Source organism: Zalophus californianus, chromosome 17, assembly GCF_009762305.2.
Source record: "Zalophus californianus isolate mZalCal1 chromosome 17, mZalCal1.pri.v2, whole genome shotgun sequence".
NCBI classification, from domain to species: Eukaryota; Metazoa; Chordata; class Mammalia; order Carnivora; family Otariidae; genus Zalophus; species Zalophus californianus.
Window position 1 is genome coordinate 13911648 of NC_045611.1, and position 14076 is coordinate 13925723.

General features: G+C 39.4%; 1 protein-coding gene across 1 annotated transcript in view; it reads right to left on the bottom strand.

Moving 5' to 3' along the window:
* The window catches only part of PHLPP2 (PH domain and leucine rich repeat protein phosphatase 2), a 76559-nt gene that overhangs the window by 22885 nt on the left and 39598 nt on the right, over positions 1 to 14076 (bottom strand). Inside the window, exons 5-10 of the mRNA XM_027618581.2 lie at positions 9586 to 9711; positions 8114 to 8268; positions 5731 to 5877; positions 5131 to 5361; positions 3557 to 3759; positions 498 to 558 (exon numbers count right to left, since the gene is read on the bottom strand). Of these exons, the coding sequence (XP_027474382.2) occupies positions 498 to 558; positions 3557 to 3759; positions 5131 to 5361; positions 5731 to 5877; positions 8114 to 8268; positions 9586 to 9711 (923 nt within the window). The remainder of the gene's footprint in view (positions 1 to 497; positions 559 to 3556; positions 3760 to 5130; positions 5362 to 5730; positions 5878 to 8113; positions 8269 to 9585; positions 9712 to 14076) is intronic.

Sequence of the window (14076 nt, forward strand, 5' to 3'; positions counted from 1 at the left end):
GATAAAAGTTCTTCTTTGTTTGCATCTCATTCTAAATTCCCAGACTTTGGGGCACCTGGGGGGCTCAGTCAGTTAAGCAGCTGCCTTTGGCTCAGGTCATGATCCCAGGGTCCTGGGATCGAGCCCCGCATCGGGCTCCCTGCTCAGGCTGTGAGCCTGCTTCTCCCTCTTCCTCTGCCTCTCCCCCTGCTTGTGAACTCTCTCTTTCTCTGTCAAATAAATAAAATCTTAAAAAAATAATAATAAATAAATAAATAAATTCCCAGACTTTAAGAATGAGTAATTCACAGGCACCTTTCTGTTTCAAGAGGACCTTCCCTCGAAATAGATGGTATGGCAATTAAAAGTATTCCTCCACTCGTCCTTTCTCCCTTCTCTAGGCTACCCAAATATTTCAATGTATTAGATCTCTTATACCTCAAAACTACCAAAGTATCCACATCTAACTCTTAAATATTAATAATCAAACAAGCACCACTCTCATGAGACACACTCACCGGGAAAGTTCTAGAGAAGTAAGTTGACTGGGTACTGGATAGACATTCACTGCTGTCAGCCCTAATCAAAAAACAAACAAATGTTAGTGACACTCTCCAAAGAAGAAAGTAACTGAGAGTAAACAAGAGCAAAGTGGCTCAGTGAGATCACCAGAGAGAAAACTAATGTCATCTACTGAGATGGACTGAAGACAAAAACCTGGGTAACTAGCAATGACTAACTTTACCTGATCGTGATCTGAAACCAAATAGAACAAATAGAAGGATCCTGTGTACTGGTCTGGACTCACACTAGCTCAGGCAGTTGTTAAATGTCAGCAGTGACTACTTAGCTTTTAAACTTAAAAAAAAAATTAATAATTGGATTTTTACTGGCAATATTTTAACTTTTAATTAAAGTAAAACGTAAATATAGAAAAGTGCAACAATCTTAAGTGTATAGATCAACGAATTTTTACAAACAAAACCCAGTGGGGTAACCAGTACCCAAATCAAGAAACAGCATATTACCAGTTGCCCCCGAATCCCCCTTTAGTCACTCCCCAGCTGGGCAACCCCACCCTGACTCCCAATACCACAGATCACTTTTGCCTATCCATAAAAATACACACATACAGTCTACATACTTTTCTGTCCGGATTTACTCCACACCGTGATTGTGAGATTTGGTCCTATTACTGCATATGGCTGTAGTTCATTTTCATTCTCGTGGCCGTATCAAATTTTTTATGTAAATATACCACAACTTATTTAAGCATTTTAGAGTTGGTGGGCATTTGAAGTCTTTTCCAGTTTGGGGTTACTATGAACACTGCTTCATGAACATTTCTGTCCCTGTCTTTTGTGGACTAATGCAAGGAGCGTTTATGTTGGATATAAGATAGGAGAGAGAGAGAGAGAAGATAATTCTACGGGTTTCCAAAGTGGTTGAACCAATTTACACTCACAACAGCGGACACTGGCATTTTTAGTCTTTTCCATTCTTGTCGCTCTGGTAGGTGTGCAGTGGTGTCATACTGGGGTTTCAATTTGCATATCCCTGATGACCAGTGAGGTTGAGTGCCTTTTCCTACATTAACTGATCACTTGGATAACCTCTTTTGCGAAGCTGAGTTCTTTACTTTTGAGGCATCAGAACTGCAAGTTTTGGTGTGAATTCTTCCAGGTTGTAGAACTTAAGGATTCCTTCCGTCAACAGAGTGGCTAACTTCAAGCAAGCCCGTTTAGTAGGGCTCTGTGAGAGAATCTCAGTCCCCTAAGACAGTGTGTATGTCAATGAGGCCTTTTCTAGCAGGGCCACTCATTCAGATTCTTTAGATACATTTAGAATAGAGAATGGGCCTGATAGCAAATATTTATATGACAAAAAGACCGACTACCATCTCACAACGGTATCTACATAAACAGCACAAGAAGACCTACTCATCAGCTTTGACACTATTTTGACCTAAGCAATTAATCTAAGCTACAATTTGAAACTTCTCTAGCATAATAAAAGGCAATGAAAAGAGAAGTCCTTATCTTTTATCCTAATAATGTATTTTAGAGTCACAGAAAAGAGAATAAAATAATGAACACTCGTCCATCCATCAACCAGCTTTTAACAAATCTTCACATTCTGCCTTATATGTTTCAGACTTTTTTAAGAATTAAAACACTGCATATACCAAGAGGTACACATCATTCTGAATATGACTTTTATCCTTCCCATGGGTTCTTTTATGCTGTTATGGCATACATACAGCTAAGGAAACATTTCTGTGTGTTTGAAAATCTGATACAACGATCTTGGTGTACATATAATTATGCACTTTTTTCCCCTCAAAAAATGTTTATAAGATTTACCCAGATTAATACACAGAGCTTTAGGGCATTCAATTTCCATTGCTGTGCAATATTCTATTGTATAAATATGTCACTGTTTACACATCTTCCTATCAACAGTTGTATTTTTTTCTTATTTTTTTTTTCACCATAAGGAACAACGCTGTGATGAACCTTCCTGTACACAGCACCTTATGCTCATGTGAGTGTCTCTGGGAGATATCTCAAGTGCAGGAACTGGCAGAATATGGGCTACACGCATCTTTGACTTCTCTTAACACTGTCTAATTGCTCCCCAAAGTGGCTTTACCAACTGACGCTCTCACTGACCAAGTGTGAGAGCTGCTTCTTCACATCTTCAATAGCACTTAGTATTTTTTTTTTAATTTGGTGAGTATACAATGGCATTATCAAAATTTGCATTCTCTGACACTTAGTGATACTGAACATCTTTCCCCATCCTTAAACACAGAAAAATTGTAATTTCCTTGGTAAAGAACGCTCCAACAAATATGGGGCCTTTTCTACTGAAAAATATTCATGGAGCAAATCACTATTGAAATGAGTGGCTTCTTGTTCTAGAACTGAGGCAGCACAAAGTTTTAGACTAGAGATGGGCAAAACTTTTTCTGTCAAGGGCTAAGCCTGTGGTAAATATTTCAGGCTTTGCAGCCCCCCCTCCCCCAGTCTCTCTCACAGCTATTTCATTCTGCCACTGTCTTGTAAGACCAGTAACCTGTAAACAAATGACTGTGGGCATGCTCTAATCAAACTCTATTCACTGATATTTGAATTTCATAGAACTTTCCCAAGTCAAATTTATTTTATTTTTTTTAACCCTGCCATTAAAAAATGTAAAAACCCATTCCTCATGGGCCACATAGAAACAGGTGGTGGGCCAGATCTAGTCCCTGGCCTGTAGTTTGTCACGCTTATTTTAGGCTATTATTGATACTCTATTTTGAACATGTTTGCGCACCCCCCTATCCCTCGTTATTTTGCAAAATGCCTCTTATTATACTCACTTAGTGAATCTCCAAGTATCCTGAAATGCCTTTTTATGCATATCTCAACCACTTAAGTGTTGACAGCAAACTTAAAAAATAAAGCTGGTCTCAATAAATCTCAAACTACACTTTGCAGAGTGGCTGAGCAACACCACAGATGCCACTGTTCTTTGAAAGCTCAGACAAGAGCTACAAGAGAGAAAACAGGAGGCTGGATGGAGAACTCACTGTTGGAACTGGCATAGAGAGTTCGCAGGGAGAAGCCACTGAGTGTCAGCTCTCTCAGCTGGTTCCGTTCACAGTGAAGCTGCTCCAAGCTACATAAGGAGCTAAGATCTAAGTCAGCCAGTTGATTGTCCCGCAAATCCATGTGGGTGATGTACTTATTTCCCTCCAGATTTTCAGTAACCACGGTTTTCAAATGGTTCATCCTTAAATATTCAGAAATAAGAAAATCATTAGAAATAAATTCTACCAAATATGCTTACCAAAAGAAAAATAAGAGAGGTATGATCCCTTTCTCTTTCCTAAACAACTCAAAAAGTTTACTACTTGCTTCATTTTGCAAGGTATTAAGTAAATAATCACAGACAGCTGTACCTTGAGTTCTCTGTTTATAAACTTAGACAATCCAGACTTGCAAATACATATACAAATTAAATAAAGAGAAAGGGAAAAGGGACCATGCCTGCAAACTGTTAAAAAATTTACATCCAAATACTTAATAAAGTTAGGCAGGGATGAAGAAGCAGGCCAAATGAACAAGAAGATGAACATAACCTTTCGGGTGAGCAGCAAAGCAGTCTACATGGTATACCATGTAGAGAACAAGAGGAAGCAGCCATACTTTCTCCCCGGGCTCTGCCTACTCTTTCTTGTGCTAAGATTCACATTACATTAATTAATGAAGAGGAAAATAATCTGTATCTATATGGAACAGTTCAAGGGCTAATGACAGAAAATGGCTTCTTAGTTCTTTTCTACACTTGTAGAGAACACACAGGCATGTTCTCACTCCTCTGTATTTCAATAAATTTTTCTGACCACCTTCATTCCAAATGCCACACAAGCTCCTTATGCTGCAAGGAAAAAATGAGTCTAGCAAAAGTCAGATACTTACTTTAGCAGACTGCCAACCTGACTTGGCAGGTCGTTACTATTTCTTTACAAGGAACATCAATGGCTTAGTATAAATGATAGAACATTTACACTATGCATATTTGTCTTTTATGTGTATGTGTCTTTTACCAGTTCCCTTTAGGAAAAGATTGTAACTAGAAAATAAAACCTACAAAAACTTCACAGGAAAACCTTTAACATTTTAATTGTAATACAACGGATATCAAGAAGAAACCCAATGATTCAATAGAAAAATGGTCAAGTGTAAGGAAAAATACAAACTCACCAATTAGCATATTAAAAAGATGCTCAACCTCACTTATAAATAAATGCTGATTAAAACAATGAAGTACTATTTTCTCCTACTACAAGGACAATAAGGAAAAAGACTGCTAAAATCCAACACTGACAAGGACGTGAAGAAATGGGATTTCTATAAAAGGTTGCTGGGAGGGTAAGTCAGAACAACCTTTGTCAAAGGTAATGTGAAAAGTCTCTATCATGTGGTACACCTACCTCACTCATAATCTCTCTGCTACTGGGTGAAAAATGAAGCTTTACAATAGTTTGGAAAATATACACTGTTCTAAAATCCTAATGTTTTAGAGAAGTTTTTATAAGGGGAAAACACAAAAACCATCAGAGGTCCATCTAAAGGAGGACACAGTGAAGAATGGCCTCACCTTAAATCCACGTGTTTGATATGGCTCATCCTGTTCAGCACCCCAAGGTTTAGGACTTCCAGGCGATTTCCTGCCATCATCACTTTATCTAACATAGTGAGTTTCTCATAAACCTCAGGAATTTGACTAAAGTTATTAAAGGAAATTCCCAGGGAAGAAAGCTGTTGCAGATTTCCCAATTCTTCCGGTAAAGTCGTCAGAAAGTTGCCATCAAGACAGAGGGTTTGAAGACTGTAGTAAGAAAACAAGACTTTATGAAAGGTTTTAACTGGAATGGGTAGAACCAGAGGGATAGATTCTGACTTACATCACTAATTTATTATGAATCCAATAATGATAAAATATCCTATCTATAGAGACTCAATGACATACATAACTGCCATGGATGGTCCAACATCAAAAATCGTCAGAGTTTCTGCTGTTGAAACTGGGGGGCTAACTAGTCGCCCCTGCAAGCAAGTCACAGCTGCTGTCTAGAATCCTCATAATTACATGACTTACTTCACTGCCAGAGCTCATGCGACTACGTTCATTCCAAATGCCAGACAAGCTCCTTATACTGCAAATAAAAAATGAGACTAGCAAAAGTCAGATACTTACTTTAGTAGACTGCCAACCTGACTCGGCAGGTCATGAAATCCGTTACAGGAGAGGTTGAGCTCAGTCAGGGTAGAAATCTCACATAACAATACAGGAAACAACCCAAGTTTATTATGGGACAAGTTCAGGCCCTTCAGCTGAGAAAATCTAAAAAGCAAACATAAAAATTACAGTACTGAATGAAAAAGTCATTTGTTTTAAATGTCCACTGTAGAAGTTGTTCCACAAATATTTACTGAGTACTCACTACATGCCAACCATCGTGCACAGCACAGAACACTGAGATGCCTAACCCCAGCTCTATACCGACAAGGAAATCAGGTCTAGGGCAATGGGAGTTATTCTCTCTTCTCCTTAAAAAGGTGCAAAATCTTAAAAAGCTCATGCTGGTGTAAGTATTTTATATCTAGTCATACTGATAATGCTTGAAATCTCTTCCTTCATCAAATTTCTATATGCAATATAAAAAACCTTGTAACAATTCATCAACTCATGAACACAAGAAGAGCTAACAAAAATGCACATCAAATCCCATTATAAGCAACTTCTTTTTATATATTGAAATTATATCGGCTCAAATGTCACCTGAAATGAATGGGGCACTTAGAACTTACAACTATGTATGTGATATGGTGTTTTACTGCAATACAATCTAATAGAGAACATGAAAGAGTAATTTTTAGTGCTTCTGTTTTGTTCCTAGAAGTAAAAGTATCTATCCTGTCTTACGCAGAGACAGTGCCATCATACACTGGATCCATAGGAATCACGCTGGTAATTCTACTTAGGAGTATTATACTAATGATTATACTAGTGCAAGAGGGTAAGGCTGAGGTGGTGCTCTCCACGATGATGATCTGTATCATCTGCTTCTACACTGGAGTCACTGGTACCTCACTCTAATGCTCCTCTTTCAAATTTTCAACTTGTGATTTCCAATTGTCCTGACCTTGACTACTGATTGTTCCTTTGGCTTGGTGTCTTGACTTCAGAATTCCTAATCCAGCCCTCAAACTACATGAACCCTATTTTCATAGTGACTGAGAAGAAAATGCTAGAAACCCACTTCCTTAAAATTATAGCTTCTGTTGTTTTTACATACTAATATAATTAAAATTATTATCTCATTACTAGATGGAGGCTTGCATATACCTAAAAAGCTTTGTAAAACACATCATATGGGACAAAAATCACAGTGCTTTCTCAAAATTATTTTATAAATATTAGTTATTAAGTAAAATATGTAATTTCAATGTATATCTTTTTTAAAAAATTTTATTCATTTATTGAGAGCAAGCAAGAGAAAGCAAGAGTGGGGGAGGGGCAGAGGAAGAAGGAAAGGAACAAGCAGACTCCCCACTGAGCTCGGAACCCAACACAGGACTCAATCCCAGGACGCTGAGATCATGACCTGACCTGAAGTCAGACACTTAACCGACCGAGGCACACAGGTGCCCCACAATGTGTATTATCTTTTTAATCACCACTTAATTTGAATGCTTTAATTTCCAATTTCTCCCCTGCTCACAAGAAGCCCACACAATAACTTATACTAAATACTTATTCACTTCCATCCACTTTTTTTTTTTTAAAGATTTTATTTATTTATTTGAGAGAGAGAATGAGAGAGAGAGAGTACATGAGAGGGCGGAAGGTCAGAGGGAGAAGCAGACTCCCCGCTGAGCAGTGAGTCCGATGCGGGACTCGATCCTGGGACTCCAGGATCATGACCTGAGCCGAAGGCAGTCGCTTAACCAACTGAGCCACCCAGGCGCCCTCCATCCACTTTTACAGTGTGGAGGATTGGAAGGGGGAATATATTCTAACAAGGAAATTGGAAAAATATATGGGCCATAGTCCCTTAGGAGTGAAATGCCTCCTTTATCAGAAGAGAGAGGTTTCACAGCTGTCAAACAGCTTAGAAGCTAGCATTAGCAAGTACACAGGAAAGATAAAAGCCCCAACCTGGGAGTGGAATTCTTGAAATTAGGCCTATTTCCTTTAAGCTATTTAAGTTTGACACTTATGATTCAAAAACTTGCCATATACTCAATCTCCCAATTTACCCTGGCTTCAGATCATACATCACTGTCAGTGACTTATATAACAAGATTATCCAGATCAATGGCAGCTCAACGTTGCCTCCATAATAGAACATTTGCATCTATCTTCTGTTTCATGGAGGAGAAAAGGGGGGTAAGAAAACTATGAATAAAAAATTTTACTTCCTCTTGGAAGGGGAAATTTTGGGGAGGGGAAATGGAGGGGAAATTTTCAAATATATATACAATGGTAAGCATGCTCACTTCCAGGTACGTAAGACTAAGATGGTGATCACGATTTGGTTTGAGTAAGTCAGTAGGGAAATCCATTCCCCACATACCTGTAAAGAGTGTCAAGGCCCCCAGGTCTTTCCAATTGCATGAAGTTGTGTCGCAAATTGAGGTAGGTGATATCTTGACTGTAGAAGAGATGCTCAGGAACCTCCTCAAGGCTGTAACAGGACAGGTCAACAGTGCTGATTCGCTGGGACACCACCTGAATGGGGTCAAGGAGAAGAGCCATCTGAGCTAGCACCAAATGTCTCTCACCCAGCAGAGGAAGGAATGACATTTACATAAAAAGGCGCTAACTTTAAAAATGCAAAGGAGAAAAAGGTAATGAGATCCAATTATTCACTTATAAAAACTAGTTCGTTTTTGCTTTTTCCTAAAACCATAAGCTGCTTGAAACATGCAACAGTGTAAGTTTTAAAGTTATCTATAAGTTAAAAGTAAAAAAATTCAAATCATAAAGATGGAAAGTTAACATTTCATGCAAGAAGTTGAGATGACTCAAAATAACCATAAAAACTCTGGCAGGCAGTGTGATATTGAAAGCCATGGCCTTTTGTATCTACATGGGCTCTGCTACTTACCAGTGCAGTTGCTTCATCTGTTGTGAGGATAAAATTAAATACCCCAGCACACAGCACACTCCTTAGTATGCACAAGGTGCTCAAAAAATATTAACTTCTCTTTATAAGGTCAAAAGAATGGAATAGCTACTTAAAACTGAAACTAGTTTTATTCAGAAGAGATTTTATTACCACTACAATGTATGTACAGAAAATTCAATAAAACCAAAACAAGTTTATATTTCTATAATAGTATTGCTAATAAAAGAAAGGTTGTGAAAATTGGTCTAAAAACCAAACTAAATGCCACGGAAAAGTCAGTCATGTTTTATGGCATCTCATTATACCAAAACAATCATTTATGCAACTGTTTAGCTCCGCAAAGAAAAATGTGCTAAAATTCTGCAGATAGCTAGAAGAACAAGAGAATTCAGAAACTGCCACTTTTAGAGCACTTCATCTTTAAAGACTAAAAAAGCAGAAATTATGCTGAAAAGCTAATTATCCTCAGCATACAGGAACACAGGTCACATTCCATAATAAGTTCAAATTTAAAGTGGTTCATCACAGCCGTGCTAAATATATACAAGACCAAGAAGCACTAGGCTAGGAATTAGGGAACGGCACCATCTCTCACTGACTACAGTGGTTGAGGGAAAGTCATGTGAAGCTCATTGTGTCTTAATTCCTTTAAGGCCATAGTCTTCTCACAGAGATGGTATAAAGGTAAATGCACCTGCAAACACTTTTGAAAGCTTTCTGTATTACACAAATATAAATGATAAGTTAAGGACCTGCTGGAATTCCATTATTTCATGCATTATATACTTAGAGGGGCCTAAAGTAAGATGCATAAAAATTATAATTCACTCTCTTGGGAGCGAGTTCAGTCTCACACTACATCTCTCCTGGGCTTTTACAGTCTTATCCCCACATCAGGACGTTCGACAGCTAATCACCTTGGATGCTTGTCGCTGCCATCTCTGGCACTCAGCCAACGTCTCAAAGCTGACATGATAGGTCTGAGCTTGGGCTCCGGCTGAGCTGAATGCAAGGGAGTGCTGCCGTCGCTTCACTTCTTCTACCTGAAGAGGAAGAGGGGAGAAAACCAGAATCAAGAAAAAAGATCCTTGTCAGAGAGCAAAGGACAATAACGAGACAACTCAATTTTCTAAAATAGGCAAAAGAAAGGGGCGCCTGGGTGGCTCAGTCGTTAAATGTCTGCCTTCAGCTCAGGTCATGATCCCAGGGTCCTGGGATCGAGCCCAGCATCGGGCTCCCTGCTCTGCAGGAAGCCTGCTTCTCCCTCTCCCACTCCCTCTGCTTGTGTTCCCTCTGTCAAATAAATAAATAAAATCTTCAAAAATAAAATAAAATAGGCAAAATATCTGAATAGACATTTCTCCAAAGAAGATTGAAAAATGGCAGTCATGACATGAAATGATGTTCAAAATCGTTAGTTATTAGATACATACAAATCAAAACTGAAAGATACCACGTCACATCTGCTAGGATGACTAAAATTAAAAACAGAAAACAAATGTTGGATAACAAGTATTAGCAAGTTATGTGGAGAAACTGGATCCCTCATATGCTGCAGTGGGAACATAAAATGGCACGGCCACTTTGGAAAACAGTCTGGCAATTCCTCAAAAGGTTAAATGTAGAGTCACCATGTGACCCAGCAATTCCACTCCTAGATACAAACTCAAGAAAACATACATCCAAAAAACTTGTACGTGAATTAGAGCATTATTCCTAATAGCCCCAAAGGGGAAACAACCCAAAAGTCCATCCATCAACAGGTAAATATATAAACAAAATATGGTATATTCAAACAATAGAATATTATTTAGCCATCAACAGAAGATACTGATGCACACTACAACACATATGAGCCTTGGAAAGATTATGTGAAGTGAAAGACAGTCACCAAGAACCGTATACGATATGATTCCATTTGTATGAAATGTCCAGAGTCAGCAAATGTGGGCAGAGAGAAAGTAGATGAGTAGGTTCCCAGGGCTGCGGAAGAAATGGGAGAGATGATGACTAAGGAGTGCAGCGTTCCTCTTCAGGGTCATGGAAGTATTCTAAAATTGATTGTGGTGATGGTCACAAAACTCTGTGAATATACCAAAAGCCACTAAATTGTACACTTTAAAGAGTCGAATTATAGTATATAAATATCTCAACAAAGCTGTTTAGAAAAAGCAAAAGGAATACTTTGTTGGAAGTATGTTGAAGGAATAGGACTCGGGGCATACTCATAAGTAAATCTATTTATTAATTCCTCTGTAGGTCACGACACAGGCTCAATTTGATAATTAAACATTTGTTGCATGAATACATTCCACTGTTCTGCGTGCTGGGGACAAGCAGGGGGAAAACAAAAAAGCCCCACCCTCCGCGGAATTTGTATTTGAGAAGGGACAAACACTCTAACACCAAAACGGTGACATGATATAATAAATAATGAATAATATCAAGAAAGATAAAACAGGGAAAAAGCTTGGCGAATAGGGTGGGTGATCTGAATTATGAAAGGGCAGTCAGAAAAGGACTCACTGAGGTAACATGTGAGCAAAGACCCTAAGGGGGTCCAGGCGTGGAAACCTCCTGGGCGAGGAGCGTTCCATGCATAGCAACAGCCAAGTACAAGTCGCTTCAATGCAAGGCTGCATGCTGTGTTTCAGAACAGGAGTCTCTAGACCCACGTGATTAGAGCCAAAGTCTCCACTCTACAGTTCCAATCCTTCCCACCTACACTGGGGCACAATGGAGGTAGCTGCCTGCCTGCAAAGGGTGCCCTGGCCTGGTTTTTGGACTCCTCTCCTTTCCTACTAAGCGCTGGGCTAGATGCCATTTTTGACCCCCTCCAGGGCTGAAGTAGAAAGGGAGGAAGGACAGGAAACCTAAAAGTCCAAAGGTTCTTACTAGACAAGCAGAGTCCTAATGTGACTTCATAGTCTCTGGGACTAGCAGATTTTAAAGAGATGCTTTTCCTCAATGGGTCCTTTCAAGGGTTCTTTTGGTTACCCCCCACTCCACCCCAAATAATGATGGCTTCTCACTTACAGATCCCTTGACCTGGCTAATGTATGCTCTTCCAGCACTGGACTACTCCCTCCTCAGACATGAAGGAATCCGGTGGTCCACTGACAGCCTGTCCTCAGGGAAGCCTATTTGCCCCTCAAGATGGCCCTGCTAGACAAGTTCTAAGAGAATCCACCCACTCATCCATCAATCTACCCACTGGTTTTTCCTCTCTCAACCCATCTGGATCACAAACTAACAAACCCAAGGAACACACAATGATCCCAATGCATGAGCTAGGCTCTCAGGCTACCTGGATGCTTTGGTTACAGACTCATCTCTGTCCTCAAGACTTCTTGGTCAGAAGGCAGGACACCAATCCACTATGCCCCCCTTACTGCAAGGGACCCATATCAAGCTCTCTTGAATCCTGTGGAAACCTCTTTCACTAGGCTTGAGGAAAAAGGCAGAAGCCATTCCCAGTTGGGGTGGCTGTAGGGATTCACAGCACAATAGCAGTTCTAGTCAAAACAATTCTCCCCCAAAATCCAACAACCCAATTCACATAGCTTTGATAAAGATGAAGTCTTTATAGTTACAGAACCACTTACATCTTTGTCTGACATCTCACTTTGATATGTCATAACTATTGAATCTTGGTGAGTCAGCCGGAAACTTCCAAATTATACTCGTAAGTCATTAGATTTCTGGTGCCAAGTAAAGATTGAATCAAATGGCAAAAACACAAAATACTTTAAGCAAAAAAGAATCATATTAAAAAGATCCCAATAAGGGGCACCTGGGTGGCTCTGTCAGTCAAGCGTCTGCCTTCAGCTCAGGTAATGATCTCAGGGTCCTGGGATGGAGCCCTATATTGGGCTTTGTACTGAGTAGGGAGTCTGCTTGTCCTTCTCCCTCACCCTCTGCCTCTTACCCCGCTCATGCGTGCACACGCTCCCCCTCCCCCTCTCAAAGAAATAAAATCTTTAAAGAAAAAAAAAATCCCAATAAAATTAAATAATATTCATAACATTCAATTGTGATCTCAAAACAGGATCATTTTTTATTAGTAATAAATCACACAAATGAGTCAAAATAAAGGATCTTATTGAAATGAAGAACAGATATTGATTGTTTCAGAATAATCTTTTTTTAAAGATTTTACTTATTTTACAGAGAGAGAGCACACAAGCAGGGGGAGCAGCAGAGGGAGAGGGAAAAGTAGGTTCCCTGCTGAGCAGGGGAGCAGGACCCTGGGATCAAGACCTGAACTGAAGGCAGACGCTTAACCGAATGAGCCACCCTGGCGCCATGTTTTAGAATCAACTTAATATTTTACTATGGGGTATTTGACACAGAAAAATATACTCTTACAATGTCAAATACTGAGAAAGGTTTGTAAATCTGAGATTCTCTGCCTCTCCCTCTGCCCTTCCCCCACCCCCACGCTTGCTCACTCGCTCGCACACTTGCTTGCTCTCTCTCCTTCTAAAATAAATAAATTAAAAAAAAATGTTTTTAAGATTCATCCTTATTTTGGTGTATATCAGCAGTTCATTCCTTTTTATTGTTCAGTAGTATTCCATTGTGTGGAATGTGCCTGCCACGTTTATTAATTCACAAGTAGTCAATGAACATTTGGGTTGTTTCTAGTTTTTGACAATTATGAATAAAGCTGCTATGAAAATTCACATAAGGTCTTTGTAAAGACAGATGTTCATTTCCCAATACCTAGGAGAAATGCTGGGTCATCTGTTATGCATATGTTTCAGTTTATAAGAAATGAAAAACTTGGGGCGCCTGGGTGGCTCAGTTGTTAAGCGTCTGCCTTCGGCTCAGGTCATGATCCCAGGGTCCTGGGATTGAGCCCCACGTGGGGCTCCCTACTCGGCAGGAAGCCTGCTTCTCCCTCTCCCACTCCGCCTGCTTGTGTTCCTGCTCTCACTATCTCTCTCTGTCAAATTAAATAAAATCTTAAAAAAAAAATGAAAAACTGTTTTCCAAAATGACTGTACTTCCACCAATGATGTGAAAGCATTCCAGTTGCTCCTCATCTTTGCTAAATTTGGTACTCAGCAGTCTTTTGATTTTAGTCATCCTAGTGGTATGCAGAATCTGTCTGTGATATTGATTTGCATTTCCCTAATGACTCATGATGGTGAGAATCGTCCTATGTACTTATTTGCCATCTGTAGATCTTCACTGGTAAAGGATCTGCTCAACTCCTCCGCCTAGTTTTTACTAGGTTATCTGTCTTTCTCTCACTGTGTTGTAAAAGTTCTTAATATATTCTGGAGACAAGTCCCTTGCTGCAGATAAACTTTCATAAAAATGTTCTGTATGATGTTAAGATAACCACACCATTTTCTTTTGGTTCCTATTTGACTAGCACGATTTTCCCACCATTTCACATT